We start from the raw sequence: 21,836 nt of genomic DNA on the forward strand, positions 1-21,836 counted from the left end.
AGGGTAACAAAGGATAAAAGAAAACAATATATATATATATACAATCAGAGACATGCATGACCTTTACATTACTCAAATATTTTGAAGACAGAACACAAACGGACAGTTTTAATTGCCTTTCTATTAGTACTATGTTGAATAGTACACAAGTAATTTTCCAACTCTTTAAAAAACACTGTAAAACAGGGTTTTTTTGTTAGAAAATGTACACTTATGAATGTGAAATTTAACCAACAAAATAAATAGATTAATAACAAAAACTTCGTTATTTACATTATCATAATTAAAATATCCAAAAACTACATTTTTGAAATGCAAATAAAATTAAAGAGTAAACATAGATACATCAAAGCATAACTTTTTAACATAACTACAGTGCCAGAAGATGTGGGGTACAGTTGTGTGTGCAAAGAGCAAAAAAGAGCAGTTAACATCAATATCCTTCTTAAACTTGCGTTTTCATGGTTTAAAATGACAAGGCTCTATGACGCGGACTTTGCGACGTTGGCATTTGAATAATCAAACTTTATTAGCTCGCGCAGAGACCGCGGCCCGGGTTGAGTGGATTCAGTAGACGTGTCAGCTACGGAAGTAGAGCTGCAGAACCATACACGCTAAATCTCTTCCTAACGGGGGATGATTTTAGGATTTAAATTCACGTAAACTGGGCTGTATCTCCATATATTACGCAGTCCTGTTCGGTTATTATTGTCAGTGAAAATGTTGACCAAATTTGAGACAAAGTCGGCCCGAGTGAAAGGTAAGATATCTGCTCTGGCAAGCTTCATTTGGCTGCTGTGTAATATAATTATTACGACCGCTTTTATGTACATTTTTGTCTGATATTAATCTATTCTTAATTTCTGTAGAATTTAATTAAATCTTTTTAGTTAGGATTCAATATCTTACTGAATACTGTATGTCATTCGGCGTTAGCACAAAGCTATATTTGTTAGCCATTCAGACGCTACAGGAAATATTCTCTTACAGTATTCAGTAGTTTTGTTTCAGAGAGAACGCGCTGATGACATTAACTTGACCAGATTGTTATTATCGATAAAGGATTCATGATAATAATCTATTTAAATCAATGTAATCGTTATTATACTGATGACATCGGTGGTTCAACTATAAAACATCTAGTTTACAGAAGCTGCAACTGCAAGTAGCTTATAATGATGCAATGAGAATTTTACTAAAGAGACCTTGATGGCATAGTGCAAGTGAAATGTTTGTGAGTGCAAGAGTGTTCACTTTTAAAGCACTGTTACGAAATCTTATGTATAGATTTATCTGCCAGCTAAATGATTCAAAAAATGAGATTATTGTGGGTCTATCAAATATAAGGGTTGGTACCACACGGTATCAGTCAAAGCTGTGGAGACATTGGCATTGTTGTATTTTGTAACTTTTTATTGTGGTGGTAGATGATTTTTTTTTTTTTTTGGGACCTTGAGTCTGTAATAATGATTGATTATGTTCTCAAAACACCATCGTATTGACTGTCTTCATTTGAATAAATACCTGAATTGATTGTTTTGTCTGTTTTCTGCAGGGCTGAGTTTCCACCCGAAACGGCCCTGGATTCTTGCTAGTTTGCACAACGGCGTCATCCAGCTGTGGGACTATCGCATGTGCACCCTCATCGACAAGTTTGACGAGCATGATGGTATGAAACAGCTGATCAACGATTTTAGTCTCGTCGTTTTCTTCTGAGCCCTCATAGCATTGTGAATTCATGTAGGTCCAGTCAGAGGTATTGACTTCCATAAGCAGCAGCCACTGTTTGTGTCAGGAGGAGATGACTACAAGATCAAGGTTTGCTTTCTAAATTCTCTATACGGATGTTTAATAAACATATCACCTTGCTACTACTACTGAAGTTTCATGGGGTAAATATTTGGTAACACAAGTTAACAAATTAACAAAAATGAAAAATGCTTCTTAAATCATTCATTAATCTTAATGATATTTTCATTCAACTACTACTAATACATTATTAAAATAAGCATTTTTGTTTTTAAACATTAGTTAATGAACCTGAGCTACCATGAACGTACAATGAACGGTTATAACAAATGATAACAAAGATTAATGAAGACTGTAACAAATGTATTGCTCATAATTTATGCTAATGCATTTTATGCATTTTGATTTGCTGACATTTATTTGATTCTAATTATTAGGTGTGGAACTACAAGCTGCGTCGGTGTCTCTTCACTCTTCTTGGACATCTTGACTACATTCGTACCACATTCTTCCACCACGTGAGCCCTGTCAACTTTGTGATGCTCTTTCATAATTCTTTTTATGTTTATTTAATCAGTGAGACTAACTTATAGTTATCATTTTCAGGAGTATCCCTGGATCCTGAGTGCCTCAGATGACCAAACCATTCGCATTTGGAACTGGCAGTCCAGAACATGTGTCTGGTGAGTCTTTATATATGTTATGAAATAGTGAGTGTGCACAAGTAATCTTTTTTTATTAATTAATTATTTAATTTTTTAAGTTAATCATAGGTTGTTTTTTAGAAGCTTATTTTATATAATTTATTTTGAAACCAGTGTTGATGATTTAACAAACAAATAAAACAAAATAAATTTCATGCACATGTAATACTCATGTTGTGTACTTTTTTTGTTTTGTTTTTTTACTTGTTAATATTTAGATTTTTTTATTTTGTAGTTCTTTTTATTAAATTAATTACTTGAAAATGCTCATCCCTTTTATGAACAAATTGTTTGTTTTTGTCTGACCTGAGCAACACTTACCGTTAGCTTTGTGAAACTGAGTTGTATATGTTTTCTGTGCTGTTTCTTCTCTGTAGTGTGCTGACAGGGCATAATCACTATGTGATGTGTGCTCAGTTCCATCCATCTGAGGACCTGGTGGTGTCGGCTAGCCTGGATCAGACTGTGCGCGTGTGGGATATTTCCGGTGAGGAGGCTTAGGAAAGGATTGAGTAGTTTGGGATAGGCCTGTCACGATAACAACTTTCTGTTGTGCGATATATTGCCCCAGAAATAATTGCGATAAGCGATATTATTGTCATTTTAAAGACCATTTTATGCCACTGAATATATAATCATAATGTAACAGCATAATAATGCAAGAAGGCCTACACACTTCCAAATGACAACAAACTTTACATTTTTAAGAATATTTAGATCATGGAAATTAAGTATAAAAATATTAGATACCTTAAAAAAAAATTTAATAAATAGTAAATAAACATTTTCTAACAAAAAGTGCAAAGAAACAAGTACAAAAAAAGAAAAATGCACAAAGAACTTGTATGGAGAATTTTCCATCTGCAGATTTTTCTATTGCTGAAAAACACAATCACTACTTAGCAGTCAGATGTCTGTATGCACAAAGGCACAGATCCCTAAACAAGGCCATATCTGCAGATGAAACTTTTTTTTTTTGTAGAAGCATTTTTTACAATTTGAACTAGCACCTCATGACTACACCACGTTATGTACGAGAAGCTGCAAAAGACACAGGCGCAAGTGGAATGTAAAAAACACGGTGAAATTAATTTTTAGGTAAATATAATGGGCAATATATTGCGTCACCAAAAATGATTGAGGTCATATGCATATATTGCGTGATAAGTCGATATATTGATTATTGCGACAGGCCTAGTTTGGGAAGGCTTGGGAGGTGGGAATGGAGAGAGAGGATGGAGGAGGATAGAAACTGCTTAATGGCATTCTCTTCCTCATGTCCTCTCTCTACAGTGTGTACAGAACAAAACTCTGTGGGCTTAAAGCAAAAATGCCTCTCACACTCATGCTGTAAGCATCAAGCAGTTGTCTAGTGATTTGATGCTCATTTTTGTTATTATTGGGAAAATTAAATGATGTTGAGAGGATTAAATCACTTAAAGGTGATGTGGAACATGATGATGATGGAACAAACAAGTCATGAAACACTTAAAAATATTGTGTATTTTCACCTGCTCAAAAAGTGTTATTTAAGAAAAGGTGAATGTGAGAGGTATTTTTGAGATTCTGCATGCTTTAATGAAATTGTCAATGTCTATGTCCTTTGCTTTCATTGTTGGATTTCTTTCTTGCTCATTAACCTTTAAAACTGCTCCTGTCTGCACTGACTGAGAACAAATACTCATTCAATAAAGCATATGCTGATAGTTCTTTCTCTCTATCTTTCTCCCCTTCACATAAAATTATGGAATGAATATATTGCTGCATGGATAATACGCAATTTGTATGTAATCGTATGACATAATGAAAGCTAGAAATTCTTATGCATCTAAATTTAGTTCTAAGCAAATTTCTTTTTAACATCTTTTGAATGAAGTTTCATCAAAACTATAAGCATTTTCAAGTACAGGAACAATTGGAATCCCTAATCCCTGGTTCGTTTTAAATTCACAGAACTATGCAAACATTTGAACTTTTTCCTCATATTTTGCATGATGGCATTTGTCATCCATAGATGATATTAATGGTTAAAGACTAGGGATGTAACGATTACCGGTTTGACGATAAATCATGATAAAATTCCCCACGGTTAGTATTACCGTTTCAAACCGTATTAGGTTACCGCGATTGGAACAACTCGCGATAAATAAATACTGTCTAGTGTCCAGCATAAAGCACAGTTTTAAGTAAACTTTAAAGTCTTTAAAGTTTAAGTCTCACATGTGCACAGCATGCAGAGTAGTTTCATTTTGAGTGAAAACCGGGCTGAAAAGCTGGGAGGTTTTAAAAGAATTATACAAATGAATATAGGCCTATGAATGAATTAATTATATGAATGTACCTCTGAAGTTTCTGGCTGTCTTCAGAAACGATTCAATGGCATTTTGTTTTCATCTTCACTCCATGTAATACCTGAAGGAAGTGTTCTTAATCGCAATACTGCTTTGTCCACGGAGGTTACGGAAACAGCTCTAATTCTGCTTTTCCATAAGTGCCACCTGCTGTCAGCGAGTGGATTTACAGAGACTTATATGTACATTCAGTCTGTGTGCGGTTTCTGTCTGGCCAAAAAACGAACCGAATTTGCATGCCCTGCTGTACATTTTAACCGGTTGATGAAAAACAAGCTTATGTGGATTCTACACATTTAAACAATCATAAGTTATCTAGAATTATTTATGGAGCCGATAAAATACATGCGTATAATAATTTATTAATCAATTATCATTTTGACTTTTATCGTTTCTTTATTTAAAGGCTGAAATGTGAGGTTTACCTTTTTATGAAACTTTTTCAAAGCGTTATTTGAACATTTACATTAGATATTTCAACATGCTATTAAACTGTTGTCAGTCAAGTTGTTATTTAAAATCCGAACATCATTGTTAATGTTGTTGTTTTAGTGATTATGCAAACAAAGTCATTTTATTTGTTGTTTGTTGATTTTTAAATATAAAACTTGGTTAAGTGATTTGTGTGTCGGTACTTTTTGAACATCTCCAGCACATTTTAACAAAACCGTGATAATACTGATAACCGTGATAATTTTGGTCACTATAATCGTGATAAGAAATGTTCATACCGTTACATCCCTATTAAAGACCTCCAAGTTGATGCATCTCTCTGAATGCAACTTTTAGATCTGTAAAATGAACATAGATTGTCATTTAATCATTAAATAGCTTAACACAACTTGAATGCATGATGGAATCCATCTATTAATGCATTACAATATGCAATAACAAATGCATGACTTAACTGGAGTCTTCCTCACTCCTTTAACATCCAGTGCCCCTCCAGAGAACATTTTGACACGCTCCACCCCCATAGATCCACCATTCAGTTCCATCCCTGCTCACTTCCTGTACAGCTCCTTTGCCCCTCTGGAAACATCCACATCTGCACATTGGTTTCTAATGCAGTTTTTGTTGGACTTTTATTCATTTAGCAGACATCTGGAGTGCTGAGGTCTCAGACACACATTCTGCTCTCCTCTCTTTTTCTCTGTGTCCTGACCTGAGTTAAGCTGATTATCTCTCTGTCATTTTGTGTTTTGATTGGTTGTTGTCTTTGCTGTTAATTTGCTGGTTGTTTACTCACTTAACTCAGGTTTAGACCTAATGGAGGATGTTTGTTGTGTTTGTGTTCTCGAGCACCAGCGAATGTTTAGCAGCCCAACAAAATGTAGCAGCCCATTTGTGTGTTTACTGTCAGATATCACAAATGTGTTAGTAGTAGCAGTTTTAATGTTGTTCCTTTCTCTATCTTCCCTGGTATGTGGGTGTTCCTGTGTAATTTGTAAACGGTCCCCTGTATGTGTCGGACTGTAAATGTTGTTTCCAGGTCTGAGGAAGAAGAACTTGTCTCCAGGTGCTGTGGACACAGAGGTGCGTGGCATCTCTGGTGTTGACCTGTTTGGGGCCACTGATGCAGTAGTGAAGCATGTTCTGGAGGTAAGAATGTGGTTGTAATGGCCTAAAAAAATCTGATCTTTGTGTTTGTAAAGTGCGGTTGGGGTTGAATGAACGAAGTTTGTTGTTGGTTTGAATGAAAGTTCGTGTTCTCTTGCTCTGGTCTCAGGGTCACGATCGAGGTGTAAACTGGGCAGCCTTCCATCCCAGCATGCCTCTCATTGTGTCAGGAGCAGATGACCGCCAGGTCAAGATCTGGAGGATGAACGGTACGTGTTCTAATGGAAAAATGTTTGTCGCTGTTCTGATTTTTTTTTTTAAATGACATTGCAAATGTAAAATATTTAATCCCGTCCCAAAACCTAGTGAACTACCTTGCTATCTACTTGCCTACACAGGCAGTTGCTTTCATAGAACTCTAAAATGTATTAAATTTAGGTTGATCAAATTTGAAGTGATATAAAGGGTTAAATATCTTAAATTGCATTACAGAAGTCTTAATTATCATTTTAAGATGTATTTTAATCAATGAATGCTACACATTTATGTCAAGTGATTGCTTATTATCTGCTGTTGATGAATTTTGACAGGGTTTACTTAATGGTGTTTATGTTGTAGATGGCAGTAGTAAGGCCTAGACATTTTGAAATAAGTCCTGTGTATTTCGAGCTTGTTTATAATTAAGTCACTCATGCATAAAATCTTTTTTTTCTGGAAATTATTGGAATTAGTGTCTGGCATTGCATTCCATGTATAGATTTTACTAGTATATTAATCAATATCAATAAATAATCTCTTCATTGCATTTCTTCGTATATGTTGCAATATTAGTGCATTAAAGTATTTATCAATACTTTTGAGAATTTAATGTATTAAGTACATGTATACTCTTATACTCTCAAATGATACATGTAGGAACTGGTCAAAATTAGGTATCTCAGAAGTCAGTAGAACATTATTGGCTACTTTTTAAACTGCCATCATGCATATGGTGATTGGTGGGCATTATAGGTTGTGTCCAAAAATTTGCTGTATTAGAAAAATTTGTTTTTTTAATTACCTTTTTTTTTGCCAATTATCCTTTTCTCTAGAATCTAAAGCGTGGGAGTTGGACACCTGTCGTGGGCATTATAACAATGTGTCCTGTGCGGTGTTCCACCCTCGTCAGGAGCTCATCCTGTCCAACTCTGAGGACAAGAGCATCCGCGTGTGGGATATGTCCAAGAGGACAGGTGTCCAGACCTTTCGCAGAGATCACGACCGTTTCTGGGTGCTGGGGGCTCACCCCAACCTCAACCTGTTTGCTGCTGGTAGGTTACTAGTAATAATTAGTTAAGCAAGTGATTTTGGCGATTAAATTAGATGCATTGAAGTGTAATTTTGTACCTTTTCAGGCCATGACAGTGGGATGTTGGTGTTTAAACTAGAAAGGGAGCGTCCAGCTTACGCCGTGTATGGTAACATGCTGTACTATGTAAAAGATCGCTTCTTGCGTCAGCTCGACTTCAACAGCAGTAAGGATACAGCTGTCATGCAGCTGCGCAGGTGTGGATTTTTAGTGTCTTTACTAAGTCTAAAAATGCTAAATGTGCATCTACAAAAGGTTTAGTGCAGTTCTTTTCATTTGGACTGTTTCTTTTATATTGACAGTGGATCCAAATTCCCAGTGTTCAGCATGTCCTACAACCCTGCAGAAAATGCTGTGCTGTTGTGCACTGTGAGTATTATAGACTCTTATCAGTCTGTTTAGTCAAATCAAGGTTAATTTGTGTATTTGTTCATTTCTTCCTCTTTCCCTTTCAGAGAGCTACTAACCTTGAAAACAGCACATATGATCTGTACTCTATTCCCAGAGAGAGTGATTCCCAGAATCCTGATGGTAACATTTTATCTTTTCTGTTTAGAAGTCCTTAATCTAATGTGCAAAATGTAATTGTTCACTTTTTCTACAGCTCCTGAGGGAAAGCGTTCCTCTGGTCTCACTGCTGTTTGGGTGGCCAGGAACCGTTTTGCAGTACTTGACCGCATGCACTCAGTAAGTGAATCAAGCAGCATTTATTTGAAAGAAAATAATTCTGCAGTTATGACATATTTTTGTAGGTCTACCTGGAAGTTAGCATCACCCTGGTGGTTTCCTCTGCAAAAACCCAAATACGATTTTTCTGTTGGCTTTGTACACACATACTCAAACCAACCCGAAGGCTTATTCTCTATGCTTATCCCGCTGCAGCTCCTGATAAAGAACCTGAAGAATGAGATTGTGAAGAAGGTCCAGGTACCGAGCTGTGAGGAGATCTTCTACGCTGGAACTGGGTCTCTGCTGCTGCGTGATGCTGAAGGAGTTACTCTGTTTGATGTGCAGCAGAAGCGCTCCCTCGCTACGGTCAAAATCGCTAAAGTCAAATATGTGGTGTGGAGCTCCGATGCCAACCATGTGGCCCTGCTGGCCAAGCACGGTTGTGAAAACTCACTAATTGGTTGTGATTTTGCATTCACAAATACCCACCTTTAAGGGTTGTACAAGCATGTTTGCTTGTATCAAATAGAATAATCCCACATGCTTGTGTTTTCTTTGATTTATCACGTTATCACACACACACACTGACCCTCTACTTTTGTTTTTCAGCCATCATTATCTGTAACAAGAAGTTAGAGAGCCTGTGTAACATCCACGAGAACATCAGAGTGAAGAGTGGCGCCTGGGCCGAGAATGAAGTCTTCATCTACACCACCTCCAACCACATCAAATATGCTCTCACCTCCGGGTACTGCACCAACAGCCTCACACACAACTATTTCATTAAGAAACCCTACTGTTTTGTTAATAATGAAATATTAATCTTTAAATAAATTTTTCTTGCAGCGATCATGGTATAATCCGTACATTGGATCTTCCCATCTACGTGACAAGAGTCAGGGGCAACAGTGTGTACTGCCTGGATCGTGAGTGCAGACCACGAGTGCTCAACATTGATCCCACCGAGTACCGTTTTAAACTGGCTCTGGTCAATCGCAAATATGAGGAGGTTAGCGCAAACTTTCAACAATTAAACTTGCGACTTCTGAGTTGTTGTTGTTTTTTTTTTTTTTCGGAGTAAAAATTTATATACATTTTTGTATTATTTTCTATTTTTTTATTTTCTATTTTTGGAATGCCACACAAAATATTCTTATTATCTGAAAGATATCCCTGAAACGGTTCAGGAAAGTGGCTTACCTTTTTACCAATTTATTTATAGTCAGTAACTTCCTCTTCATCAATCATTTTGCACATTCTGATTTGCCTTAACACTGTTAATGGCCCTTTTTTTTTTTTCTACCCAACACTCAGGTTCTTCATATGGTGCGTAACGCTAAACTGGTAGGCCAGTCCATCATTGCCTACCTGCAGAAGAAGGGCTACCCAGAAGTTGCGCTGCACTTTGTCAAAGATGAGAAGACTCGTTTTAGCCTGGCTCTGGAGTGTGGAAACATTGAGGTATACAGGACTAACATTTATGGAGGATCAAGTCTTCAACCCTCTTGCCTGAACAGGTGTTCATTCTTGATTTGTTTGTTCTTGCAGGTGGCGTTAGAGGCTGCAAAAGCCCTGGATGAACGAAGCTGCTGGGAGCGTCTCGGCGAGGCTGCTCTTCTGCAGGGCCATCACCAGGTAGTGGAGATGTGCTACCAGAGAACCAAGAACTTTGACAAACTCACCTTTCTGTACCTCATCACTGGCAACCTGGCCAAACTCAGGAAGATGATGAAGATAGGTGAGTGACAAGGAAAAACCATGAGTACACTACCATTCAAAAGTTTGTGGTTGGTAGGATTTTTAAATGTTTTTGAAAGAAGTCTTGTTAATTTATTTGAACAAAAATACAGTAAAAACTGTAATATTGTGAAATGATATTACAATTTAAAATAATTTTCTATTTTAATAAACTTTAAAATAAAATGTATTCCTGTGATGCCAAATCTAAATTTTCAGCAGCCATTGCTCCGGACTTCAGTATCGCATGATCCTTCAGAAATCATTTTAATTTGCTGATGTGGTGCTCAGTCATTAAAAAATTGTATTTAGTTTAAATAAACTTCTTTTAATCAATTTAAAGCATTCTTGCTGAATGTTAATTTCTTTAAAAAAAAAAAAATCTTACTGACCCAAAACTTTTGAATGGCAGTGTACTGGTTTTCTTTCTTATGGTTAATTTATTCTTTTGGAATGTTTCAATGATGTTTTGTGTTACAGCTGAGATAAGAAAGGACATGAGTGGACACTATCAGGGCGCTCTTTACCTGGGTGACATCAGTGAGCGTGTGCGAATCCTGAAGAACTGTGGACAGAGTAAGTTGTCACTTTTGTTTTTCCTTCATATGATTGTTTTAATTAAATTTATTTTGAAGAAAATGACATCTGTGTCACATACATTCTCAGAGTCTCTGGCTTACCTGACTGCTGCCACTCATGGGATGGATGAGGAGGCTGAAGCCCTGAAGGAGACCTTTGACCTGGAAAAAGAAATGGTATGTTGTATTCTCATTACTAACAGAAATGCACATATTTGTAGATAAACTATTGAGCGACGTGTTCCATCCATGTGCAGGTGCCAGAAGTGGACAACAATGCCCAGCTGTTGCAGCCGCCACCTCCCATCAACCCCTTGGACACCAACTGGCCTCTGCTCACCGTCTCCAAGGGCTTCTTCGAGGGAGCCATTGCTGCCAAAGGTGAGGTTTTGTGGTACTCCTATTGGCTCAGAGTGGATAACCAGGATTTACGAAGTTGGAACTCATTTTGAAGACTTACACGTATTTTTGCGTTTGTTTGAATAGGACGTGCTGGCCAGATGGTTGCTGACCTAGACATGGATGCTTCAGGAGGAGAAGGCTGGGGAGAAGATGCAGAACTTCATCTGGATGAAGGTAGTTACTATAATATTTTATAGTAAAACTATTTTTGAAGGTGAAAACCAAACCAAAGTTAGATGTTTTGTATCACAATCGAATCACTCATGCTCTCATTATCCAGATGGATTCATGGATGCTCAAGAGGGACTGGGAGATGAGGGAGCTATTGGGAAAGAGGAGGGAGAAGGCTGGGATGTTGAGGAAGATCTGGACCTCCCGCCAGAATTGGTAAGTCTTGTGTAGAACTGAAATAAAAATCACAAATTTTTGTGACTGGATTTATACAGAATCCTAAGTAACCTCAAATCTTGTTGTCTTTCCTTCAACCAATAGGACGTACCTTCTGTTGGTGGAGGTGGCGCAGAGGGTGAAGGTTTCTTTGTGCCGCCCACCAAGGGCACAAGCCCCACACAGATGTGGTGCAACAACTCTCAACTGGCTGTGGATCACATATTGGCTGGATCTTTTGAGACTGCTATGAGGGTAAAGGGATTTCACAAAACTATAGATTAGGGCTGCGTGATTAGATGTGGAGGAAAAAAATTGAACCGCGATTTTAGTTTTTTTTTTTTTTTTTTTTTTTGGGTGATTTTAATATTATTATATTTCACTGTTTTAAATTTGACTTTTCTTGACGTTTTTGAAGTTCAAAGGTTTTGAGGCAGGAAGGAAAATCATTGAGTCTAAACTACTAAACTGAAATGTAGGAGATGTTTCTTTGCCTTCTCTCTAATGTTTTTTGTTCCCTTTTCTACAGTTACTGCATGACCAGGTTGGTGTGGTTCAGTTTGGACCCTATAAGCAACTGTTCATGCAAAACCTGTCCCGTGGGCGCACCTGTTACCTGGGCCTGCCGTCTCTGCCCTACTTGCACAGTTACCCCCTGAGGAACTGGAAGGACAGCGGGGCTAAAGGGGGTCTGCCAGCGGTGGGCCTACGTCTCTCCGATCTTATTTCACGCCTGCAGCAGGGCTATCAGCTGACCACAGCAGGGCGCTTTGAAGAAGCTGTTGATCGTTTCAGAGCCATTCTCCTCTCCGTACCACTGCTTGTGGTCGACAACAAACAAGAGATTGCAGAGGTGTGTTTTCATTCAGGATAAGTGATATATTGTTTTATATAGGGGCTAAGTACTAAACATACTCTTTACTTTCATTTAGGCTCAGCAGCTTATCACTATCTGTAAAGAGTATATTATTGGCCTCACCATGGAGACAGAGAGGAAGAAACTTCCTAAAGACACTCTCGATCAGCAGAAGAGACTTTGTGAGGTATGTGCATTGTAAAATAAGTTTTTGTTTTAATTATATATATTTTTTTACTTTATTTATTACAAAATACTTGTGTATGTTTCAGATGGCAGCATATTTCACACATTGCAGTCTGCAACCTGTCCACATGGTGTTGGTGTTGAGAACAGCACTCAACCTTTTCTTCAAACTGCGTAACTTCAAAACAGCAGCGGGTTTCGCTCGCCGTCTGCTTGAGTTGGGTCCCAAACCAGAAGTAGCACAGCAGGTAAACAGATAATTGTTGTCATTTTTTTTCTTGCGCTGATTTACACAAGTATTCCCCCTAACCCATGGCTATACAGTCGGACAGTTTTTATCAAATTAAGAAAAAAATTAATTAAAAAAAAGCTTTAATGGAAGTTTTTATTGGTTCTTGTTATTTGTGTCAGCACACTTTGTTTGTATATGTAAAAAATATATATTTCTTATAAAAAAATTTAATTAAAATAAATTACATTTAACTCAAATAAAAAATTACATTTAAATTAAAATATTAAAATAATTTTATATTAAAATTAAAATATTTTTAATGCTCTTTTTGTCATTATAAATCATTTGAATATATTTAACAATTATATATTTATATATTATGCAGCCCCCTTGGAAGTAGGAAGTAGGCACCCTAGTTTTTCCCTTGTGTGTATATAAACCTGTTGTTCTCCATCTTTCTCAGACAAGAAAGATTCTTGCAGCATGTGAGAAAAGCTTGACAGATGCTCACCAACTGAACTATGACCCCCACAATCCCTTCGACATCTGTGCAGCCTCTTTTACTCCCCTGTACCGCGGGCGGCCAGTAGAGAAATGTCCCCTGTCTGGAGCCTGCTACTGCCCCAAATACAAAAGAGAGGTCTGCAGGGTCACACAGGTTAGTTGCAAGCCCTTGTAATGTCCATGTTTAATTAGTGTTAGTTTATTGAAGATAGAAAGTCTAATGTTGTTAATATGTGTGAAAGTAACTCTGCTTTTCCCCTTGTTCCATGGTTTATCTGATCATGTAGTGCTATAAAAGTGAAGGATCAATTTCATTGGCTGTCTCTCTCCTGTTTCCTAGGTAACCGAGATTGGTAAAGATGTGATCGGATTGCGTGTCAGCCCACTGCAGTTCCGTTGAACAAGCATTACATAAACATGGATGAAAACAGATATGCTTCTCTCACATATACTTTTCCTTTATAAGATGAAGTAATGAAAACTTTAAAATCAGAAAATTCTAGAAAATGCCTTGTTACATGTCAAATCTCTCTGTGACTGTGACTATTGTTATATCTGAGGTCTCTACAGTATGTATGCTTGTTTCATTAATCTGAATAATTAAGTGTACATCTGTGACCCTGTCGATCAGTGCAAAACAAGTTTCCTTTCCTGTGAAACTCTTTAAATATTGAAATAAAATTCTGGTAAACCAATGTTTAACCACATATTTTTCTTCTCCATGCAAGGTTATCGTTAACCAAAATCATTACTTGAAAAGAAAAAAAAAAAATATATATATATATATATATATATATATATATATATATATATAAATATAAAAAAGCTTATTTAAAATCTTATTTTATTCTAGCTAGTTGCCAATACAACGTTTCTCATTTTCATTTAGTTGAAGTAACTTAAACTAATATTAAAACTACAAACCAACTTATTAAAAACTGTATATTGATATATTAACTACATATTGAAATATTGACAAAAGCTATAGGAGTATATCAGTCATACTGAAGTAACACTGTTAACATGTCGGATATTGTTTTTACTTTTATATCTTTCCAAACCAACTTATGAGTAAATGTAAATTAAAAGTACTTGCACATTATTTCATGGTCATGTTTTTATTTATTTTTTTGTTTTTGTTCCTTTGTGACCACAAGGAGGTGCTAAATGTACAACAGTCGGAGAATTAAGCCAACCAAGTTCACATGGTTTTGGTTAGTGCTCTAATTTATTTTGATCTATTGGAAACTTGTGCTTTCAATTCTGGACAATAACTCCCAATGAAGATGGACTGCATTTCTGGTTTGAAAACCTGGAAAAATAATGTAATGAGTCCAAGACTCCATGGCCATTTAATTAAAATCCAAGGGTTTTTATTATTATTATTATTATTATTAAAAGGAATCGTATACTACTTTTGTAGTTCACATGTTGTTCAACACTGGAAACAGGAATATCCAGTAAGATTATCCAGTCATTTAAAGGTCTTTGTCACATCCCTGCTGTCTGCTTAAGATCATCCGACTCACATCGATGTTGTTATTGGTAAAAACCTCTTTTCCGTGGTCAATGGTGGCAGCAGGCAGGGATCGGGTGCGGCCCAGAATCCAAGCAAAGTCTACGTGGAACAGTCTCAAGACATCAGTGCATGAATACACCAGCGCTGAATTCTCATAGTCAGTAGACAAAATCCAGTATGGAGTGTAGGGCAAAACTGTAATTTCAAGTAGAGATGCAAAACACAATATTTTATTTTAGGCATACATGTTGTTTCCTATTAATTCTGAATTAGAAATGTCATTACTAATGGCAACGGTAAAGCATTTAAAAAGAAAATCTGATCTGTACCGTAAGAGAAACTGATTCCAAGCTTTGCTGGATTTCTTTTATCTTCCACCACAGCTGTCCCTTCAATTGTTTTTAACTCTCCTTTTCTAATTAAAATAAAGTGTATGGTTTAATTGGGTGTATTTATTACCTCTTATATAAAAGCCTAAGGAATTATTTAAAAAAGTGATTTGGTGGTTTAGGTGTTGGTACCCACAGAATTTCAGAGCTCACTACATGAGCCGTTCCATCCAGCTTGAGAGTGAAGTTAGTCTCGATGCATCTCCCTCGCTCAAACTGTGCTGGAAGTTTAGCGATCTCAAACCACCTGCCCATAAACTACATTAGGATACAAACAAGCAAACAATGAGAACATTTAAAAGCAGAACAGAAAACCAGTTAATATCATAAGCTGTGGCACAGCATGTTACCTGCTTTAGGTTGAAGGCAGGTTGAGTGACAGGCTCTGGGCACGGCCCCCAATGAGGTACCTGGGCATTTATGATGGGCAGAAAGAGGGCCAAAACAACCAGTAAGGCCTTCATTTTACTTGTTTTGCCCTTTGCCAAAAGAAGAAGAAGAAAAAGAACTAAAATAAAATAGAAATGTAAAATATTAACTAAATTAAGTTATTCAGCATACATTCTAAGATGCACATACACTACCATTGAAAATCTGGGCTCAGTAAGATTTTTTAAAATGTTTTTTATTATTATTGTTGTTTTTATCACAATTATTTGAATAATTACTGTGAAATATTATTACAAGTTAAAATAATTTTCTATTTAAATATATTTTTAAATGTAGGCTAATTTATTCCTGTCATGGCAAAACTGAATTTTCAGCAGCCATTACTCCATCCTTCAAAAAACATTTTAATATGCTGATTACTTTTCGTTGCTTGTCGTGCAACATTTTTGTGCAAACTGATACTTTTTTTTCAGGATTATTTGACAAATAGAAAGTTGAAAAGAACAGCTTTTATTTGAAATAGAAACCTTTTGGTACATTAGATATGTCCGTACTGTAATTTTCTATCAATTTAATGCATCCTTGCTGAATGAAAGTAGTAATTGCTTTCCAAAAAAAAAAAGAACAGTAGTTTACAGTATATTTAGTTTCTTGTAAAACAAAGAGGACAGTTTGACCAAAATAAATTAAACACACCCTTACCTCTTAAAGTCGTGCAGAATATGATGGACCGTGGAGCTCAGACTATTTATTTGAATCATTCTCCTGTGGGATCATGTGACTGCAGAAGAGACATGTCATGAAGGAGTCTTTGTGAGGCCAGAGTTTATTCCCAGCATGAAGTAAGTAATTAAGCAAACTGAAGTCATGAGCAAATGTTCCATTACAAATGAGTATCTAAACTAAACTATCAATGTCACAGTTCTTTGTCTTTTAAACAACCTTTTTTCTTTCTAAACATTCCACTTGTATTTTTCAAGTTCAACTTATTTTTGACATGCTAGTTTAGGGCAGTAAATTGTGTGTGATCAGTGAAGGTTAATCTGAGATTTGAAATTGGCAGCAGGTTTAATGTCTGTAGTGGTGATGCTGACAGACAGAGGGCACTATATTGAGGAGGATGCTCATCTGTCTAATCACAAATGCTTCGCTGGCAAAAAAGAATCAGACTTTTATGACCTATTTTTGTTTCTGAATCAGTTCTTACTTTAACGTTAACTCATATTTAGTTTCTGCTGTTATGGCATGTTGGACCTGAGCATTGATTAAACTGAGGAATTGTATACTGCTCCTCTGTGGCAAGATCCTGTCTGATATAACCTACTCGTAGAGCCCAGAGAAAAAGAGGGCCCTCACCTCATAAACTTCATTTTTTATTATTATTTTTAGGTTTAAAAAACTGCCACATGTATGTTTTCCCAAGCGTTTTGTATTAGATCTGTCTTTACATAAGGACTGTATCATCACGTGTAGCTGCGTGTTTTGCATGTTGCAGGTGTTTGTGATAAGTTAACCAACACTGGTGTGATAAGAACATGAAGGATTTACGTGTGACTCGGCCTCCAGTTGAGGAACTAAATTTACACACCCCTTTCATAACTTACATGTTAGGAGAAGAATGGCTGCAATATAACAAAGAGTGAAAAATTTAAGGGGGTCTGAATATTTTCCGTACCCACTGTATGTGACTCTGGACCACAAAACCAGTCATAAGGGTCAATTTTTCAAAATTGAGATGTATACATAATCTGAAAGCTGAATAAATAAGATTTCCATTGATGTATGGTTTGTTAGGATAGGACAATATTTGGTCGAGATACAACTATATATGGAATGTGAGGGTGCAAACAAATCAAAATATTGAAAAAAATGCCTTTAAAGTTGTCTGAATGAAGTTCTTAGCAATGCATATTACTAATCAAAAATTTAGTTTTGATACATTTACTGTAGGAAATTTACAAAATATCTTCATGGAAGATGATCTTTACTTAATATCCTAATGGTTTTTGGCATAAAAGAAAAATCAATAATTTTGACCCATACAATGTATTTTTGGCTATTGCTACAAATATACCCCAGCGACTTAAGACTGGTTTTGTGGTCCAGGGTCACATATATATATATAAAAAAAATGCAATGCATGATGTTTTATTCATGGGTAACAAACCATTATTTTCAAAGTTTTGAACCTTCCTGGCAGACTTAAAATGTCCAGATGTATGGACATTAGAGTGCATCTTAAAAAGGCACAAAAAACAATATCCACCCTGAATGTGACAAATCCCAAAAATCTTTAGAAGAAAATTTATGGACTAATATTCAAATTCTCAGATTTAAAAGCAAAGCACTTTGTCACAAACCAACACCCATCCAACAAACCAACATAATCTCTAAAATCGTCCTACATCGCTGCAGAAGTACCGACCCAGTGTTTACAAAGTATACATGCAAAGAAGGTCAAATGCCCTTTACAAAACAACACCGATGTAGGACGATTTTGAAGTTGGAGGAGAAAATGAGATGGGGGTTTTTCGACATACCCTAACTGTCATGAACTGGAAAAAACAGAGTTAGACAAGACAAGCGTTTGAGGTTAAAGAGTATATAAATTGTCATTTTTTTTTTAAAACAACTGATCGTTTTGCTACATAAGACCCTTCTTCCTCGGCTGGGATCCTTTAGAGCCCTCTGAAGCTGCATCTAAACTGCATTTTGGAAGTTCAAACTCTGGGGCACCATAGAAGTCCATAATATAGAGAGAAATCCTCAAATGTTTTGCTAAAAAAAACATAATTTCTTTACGACTGATGACAAGGGGGTGAGTACATTATCTGTAAATGTTTGTTCTGGAAGTGAACTACTTTAAAAATATATATACATTTTATTTTTTTTGACCGATCGAATGACCAATCGCTTCGCTTTTGTGTGTCATGTCATATCAGTCAAAATTTGTGACTGTTTTTTTCCTAATGTAAAAATGCATTGTACAATCATATAAAATAAGTAAAATAATTGGTTATTAACGTGCACATTTATCCTCTGGGAAACCTTTTGAACGTCTTTTACAGCTTAAGTTTCAAGGATGTGGGAAGCTGACCTGTTCATCACTCAACCACCTTCTTCTATAAGGTTCAACTCAAGGTGTGTTTATTTAACCTTCAACATCTCAAACCAGCAGATGCCCAGGTTCCCCAAACCTGCTGTAATGAGGTTATTTTAGTTGAGGGGGGTGGAGTTAGTGATATAACGAACAGATGTATCAGTCTATAAATACTGAACTCTGTTGCTGTTCTTTACCTTGAACACAAGTTTCACACTTCAGACCAAACAGGTAAGATGCTCGGCATTTGAATCTCAACTATCCAACTCTTAAAGCCAAATTTCTAGTTGTTCTCATTAAATATGACTCTTTTTCAGGTTTAAACTAAGAGAATGCAGGCTCTTCAGGTTCTGTCTCTGACTCTGCTGTCTGTGCTGGCGGTCAGCGCTCAGTCCATCGGCTCTGGAAAATGTCCACAGCCTCCTGTTCAGCAAAACTTTGATCCTACTAGGGTACGCTTTTACTTATAATGTTAATCTTTAGTTTACTATTGAATTCTTTATTATCAGGAACATATTATGATCATCTTGAACAACTTTAGCATAATAAAGCCAAGAGGAAAGAAAAATATCACATTGATAACAAAAATAGCAGAAAATCTGTATTTCTTCATATCAAACTTCTTTTTCATTTTCAATCCTGTTCCTGTCCTCTAATTTCTCATCATTTTGTCCTTTCATAGTACATGGGCAGATGGCATGAGATCATGAAGATTCCAGCTCCGTTCCAGTTAGGAGAGTGTTGCCAGGCCACTTACACTCTGAGTGACGGTATTGTCCTGGTTCGAAATGATGAGCTTCTGTGAGTATTGATGAACAATTACTGCAGTAATAAAATAAAATATAAAACAAAATAAAAATACTGAATTATTCTGTATTATTGCAATCTATAGGAGTAAATAAAAACATTTAAAAACAAAATACTTGTTAATATTCCAAATAGTTTAGCACTTTCTTCTGAAATGACTTAAATTCACCAAATATTGTTTCTCTGAATATCTTAACAGTGCTAATGGCACTGTCAGCTTCATTGAGGGAACTGCCAAGATTGTAGATGCATCAGAACCTGCCAAACTTGAAGTCAGCTTCTTTGAAGGTAAGTCTAAACTAATCATTCTTAGTTTTTTATTTATTTATTTATTTGTAAGAATCTGTGATTTGAGTTATTCGGGATGTGTCCTCTTTCAGATGCTCCTCCTGGCCCCTACTGGGTGCTGGCTACTGATTATGACAACTACACCCTGGTTTACTCTTGCTCTGATTTCGCCGGGCTCTTTCACGCTGAGTATTCCTGGATCATGAGCAGAACCCGCACACTTCCTAAAGAGACCGTCTCTGAGCTGTTAGGCATCCTCAAATCCCATGGCATCAGCACTGATGGTTTCACTGAGACCGACCAGAGACCGGAGCTGTGCAGCAGCATGCCTTAATATAGCTGCCTTATAATGAACTATTGTGAGATGTGTTGTGGTCTAATTATGTTTTTAAAATAACAACACAAATGTAAGCTCTTTACATTCCCTACAACATATTTTCTCAATCAGTTATCTGTGGCATGAGAATGTGTATACATAAATCTTCAAAGTAAAGTTTGTACAGTACTGAATCGTAGGTTGCTATGTAAACTAAAGCTTTTCGTTTTGTGGGTCGATTTCTGGTGTCACTTTTCTTTCTTCAAAGTTTGATGTCTACAAAATATCTACTGTGTGATAAATCAAAGTTGTACCTTATTCAGCATGGATCAGACTTTAAATAAATATATTAAAAATTTCAAATGCTGTCTTTTGTCATTTGTTCTTAATCATCACCAGTTATTTTGTAGAAAAAAAGTTGACATTAAAGCATCATTTGAAAAAGAAATGTTATCATTGAGATACATGGAGATGCTCTCCTTCAGGCTTCACATTCGTGTCAATAAGACTCTTCCGATGTGGATGCTTTCTGTGGAGGGAAGTTTTCCACAATCTACTTCTGATTCACATTACATTGTGTTAAATAGCTTTTTATGTTGATGAAACAAAATGAAATTTTAAACATGGAATCATCACCTTGGAATTATAAGATCTGCATTCTGAGCAGTTTCGAGATATTGAGCTTCAAAGATTATATAGTGTTGGGGAACAAGTCTCTTTGGTAAATCAGTACCAAACTGTACACAACAAAACATCACATAATTTTTTTTTATTTCAGATTTTATTTTCAGAGTATATCATGAGGGTGAGCTGCAACAAGCATAATTTTTTAAATCATTTTTTTAACACTTTTATCACTATGCAACTCAATTCATTAAAATGATCCTGTATCTGTGACTGATCTGTGTTTGATATACTTTCTCTGGACCACTCAGTTTACAAAATTCCTCTTTTTATTAGCGTTGTTTAACTGTGCAGGCCCTTGAAAAAAGCAATTAACCTCGCTGCTTTATTTATAGCTTTTTCCCCCATTGGTACCACAATTTGACATCTGAAGCCAAAGACACATACAGTTCTTCTCTAACAGTTATTAAACAATAAAGTTGGCACATGTTTTATTAGAAAAGTAGGGGGGGGAATTAAGATTAACAGTAAAAGAACTAGGATTTATTGTAAGTAGTCAGTCTGAACTATTTGCAAATAATCTTTTGTGTGTGTACCTGGTATTTATCACGTTATGGGGACCAAAGGTCCCCACAAGGATAGTAGTAAATTTTGACCTTGTGGGGACATTTTTGAGGTCCCCTTGAGGAAACAAGCTTATAAATCATACAGAATGAGTTTTTTTGAGAAAGTAAAAATGCCCAAAGTTTCCTGTAAGGGGTAGGTTTAGGGGTAGGGCTGGTGTAGGGCAATAGAATATACATTTTGTACAGTATAAAAACCATTACGCCTATGGAATGTCCCCATAAAACATAGAAACACAACGTGTGTGTGTGTGTGTGTGTGTGTGTGTGTGTGTGTGTGTGTGTGTGTATTTTAATATGCACAAATTCACTCTTAATCGTGGCCTGTGGCTGACAACGAAAATGTCTCCGTTATGGTTTCGTCTTGTCGCATTCTGTTATGAATTCGATAAATCACATACAAAATCTCAAATATGTCTATATATTAAAATCGGCGAAATTTGACAACAAGTCGACTAACCTAGTTGCATTATATTACTGTCTGTCGTTTAACATTTCTGTCGTAAAACAGTAATAT

The 21,836-nt window shown here is 36.3% G+C and overlaps 3 protein-coding genes across 5 annotated transcripts; 2 read left to right on the top strand and 1 right to left on the bottom strand.

Annotated features, from left to right (window-relative positions):
• Positions 1-531: 531 nt before the first annotated feature.
• LOC107557408 (coatomer subunit alpha-like) lies at positions 532-13,958 on the top strand. The gene is made up of 29 exons (XM_016240822.1): positions 532-760; positions 1,556-1,669; positions 1,745-1,818; positions 2,187-2,267; positions 2,356-2,432; positions 2,831-2,940; positions 6,297-6,406; positions 6,534-6,633; positions 7,456-7,674; positions 7,759-7,909; positions 8,015-8,081; positions 8,168-8,243; positions 8,317-8,399; positions 8,595-8,820; positions 8,991-9,129; positions 9,228-9,390; positions 9,696-9,842; positions 9,930-10,119; positions 10,599-10,694; positions 10,785-10,873; positions 10,954-11,077; positions 11,183-11,272; positions 11,379-11,485; positions 11,591-11,740; positions 12,015-12,338; positions 12,418-12,528; positions 12,614-12,775; positions 13,223-13,417; positions 13,604-13,958. Exons 1-29 carry the CDS (start codon positions 721-723, stop codon positions 13,661-13,663), a joined length of 3,675 nt encoding a protein of 1,224 aa, XP_016096308.1. The 5' UTR covers positions 532-720; the 3' UTR covers positions 13,664-13,958.
• A 415-nt stretch (positions 13,959-14,373) lies between these two features.
• apoda.1 (apolipoprotein Da, duplicate 1) lies at positions 14,374-16,284 on the bottom strand. 2 transcript variants are annotated; one of them, XM_016240902.1, is made up of 5 exons: positions 16,264-16,284; positions 15,522-15,650; positions 15,308-15,429; positions 15,112-15,197; positions 14,374-14,977 (listed from the first exon to the last, which is right to left on the bottom strand). In XM_016240902.1, the coding sequence occupies exons 2-5, from the start codon at positions 15,633-15,635 to the stop codon at positions 14,742-14,744; spliced, it is 558 nt and encodes a 185-aa protein (XP_016096388.1). In that variant the 5' UTR covers positions 15,636-15,650; positions 16,264-16,284; the 3' UTR covers positions 14,374-14,741. The 2 variants fall into 2 exon arrangements, with proteins under 2 accessions (XP_016096388.1, XP_016096384.1); XM_016240898.1 differs by having other exon boundaries at positions 15,522-15,679; positions 16,264-16,274.
• Positions 16,285-18,112: 1,828 nt separating this feature from the next.
• Positions 18,113-20,209, top strand: LOC107557457 (apolipoprotein D-like). Of its 2 annotated transcripts, XM_016240886.1 has the most exons (7): positions 18,113-18,153; positions 18,630-18,702; positions 18,871-18,892; positions 18,979-19,113; positions 19,344-19,462; positions 19,668-19,756; positions 19,849-20,209. In XM_016240886.1, the coding sequence occupies exons 4-7, from the start codon at positions 18,994-18,996 to the stop codon at positions 20,088-20,090; spliced, it is 570 nt and encodes a 189-aa protein (XP_016096372.1). In that variant the 5' UTR covers positions 18,113-18,153; positions 18,630-18,702; positions 18,871-18,892; positions 18,979-18,993; the 3' UTR covers positions 20,091-20,209. The 2 variants fall into 2 exon arrangements, with proteins under 2 accessions (XP_016096372.1, XP_016096365.1); XM_016240879.1 differs by lacking the exons at positions 18,113-18,153; positions 18,630-18,702 and having other exon boundaries at positions 18,826-18,892.
• The last annotated feature ends 1,627 nt before the right edge of the window (positions 20,210-21,836 follow it).

This window comes from Sinocyclocheilus grahami, unplaced genomic scaffold, assembly GCF_001515645.1.
Source record: "Sinocyclocheilus grahami isolate Dianchi unplaced genomic scaffold, SAMN03320097.WGS_v1.1 scaffold21.1, whole genome shotgun sequence".
Classification (NCBI taxonomy): Eukaryota; Metazoa; Chordata; class Actinopteri; order Cypriniformes; family Cyprinidae; genus Sinocyclocheilus; species Sinocyclocheilus grahami.

Excerpts from the sequence above, each read along its gene's own strand:
- LOC107557408 (XM_016240822.1), top strand. The coding sequence starts at position 721 with ATGTTGACCAAATTTGAGACAAAGTCGGCCCGAGTGAAAG. Across the intron at positions 9,843-9,929 it reads TGGAGTGTGGAAACATTGAG|GTGGCGTTAGAGGCTGCAAA; the intron begins GTATACAGGACT and ends TTGTTCTTGCAG. Across the intron at positions 12,339-12,417 it reads ACAAACAAGAGATTGCAGAG|GCTCAGCAGCTTATCACTAT; the intron begins GTGTGTTTTCAT and ends ACTTTCATTTAG.
- LOC107557457 (XM_016240886.1), top strand. The coding sequence starts at position 18,994 with ATGCAGGCTCTTCAGGTTCTGTCTCTGACTCTGCTGTCTGTGCTGGCG. Across the intron at positions 19,114-19,343 it reads AAAACTTTGATCCTACTAGG|TACATGGGCAGATGGCATGA; the intron begins GTACGCTTTTAC and ends GTCCTTTCATAG. Across the intron at positions 19,463-19,667 it reads GTTCGAAATGATGAGCTTCT|TGCTAATGGCACTGTCAGCT; the intron begins GTGAGTATTGAT and ends ATATCTTAACAG.
- apoda.1 (XM_016240902.1), bottom strand. The coding sequence starts at position 15,635 with ATGAAGGCCTTACTGGTTGTTTTGGCCCTCTTTCTGCCCATCATAAAT. Across the intron at positions 15,430-15,521 it reads CTGCCTTCAACCTAAAGCAG|TTTATGGGCAGGTGGTTTGA; the intron begins GTAACATGCTGT and ends ATCCTAATGTAG. Across the intron at positions 14,978-15,111 it reads TGGAATCAGTTTCTCTTACG|TTTTGCCCTACACTCCATAC; the intron begins GTACAGATCAGA and ends TTGAAATTACAG.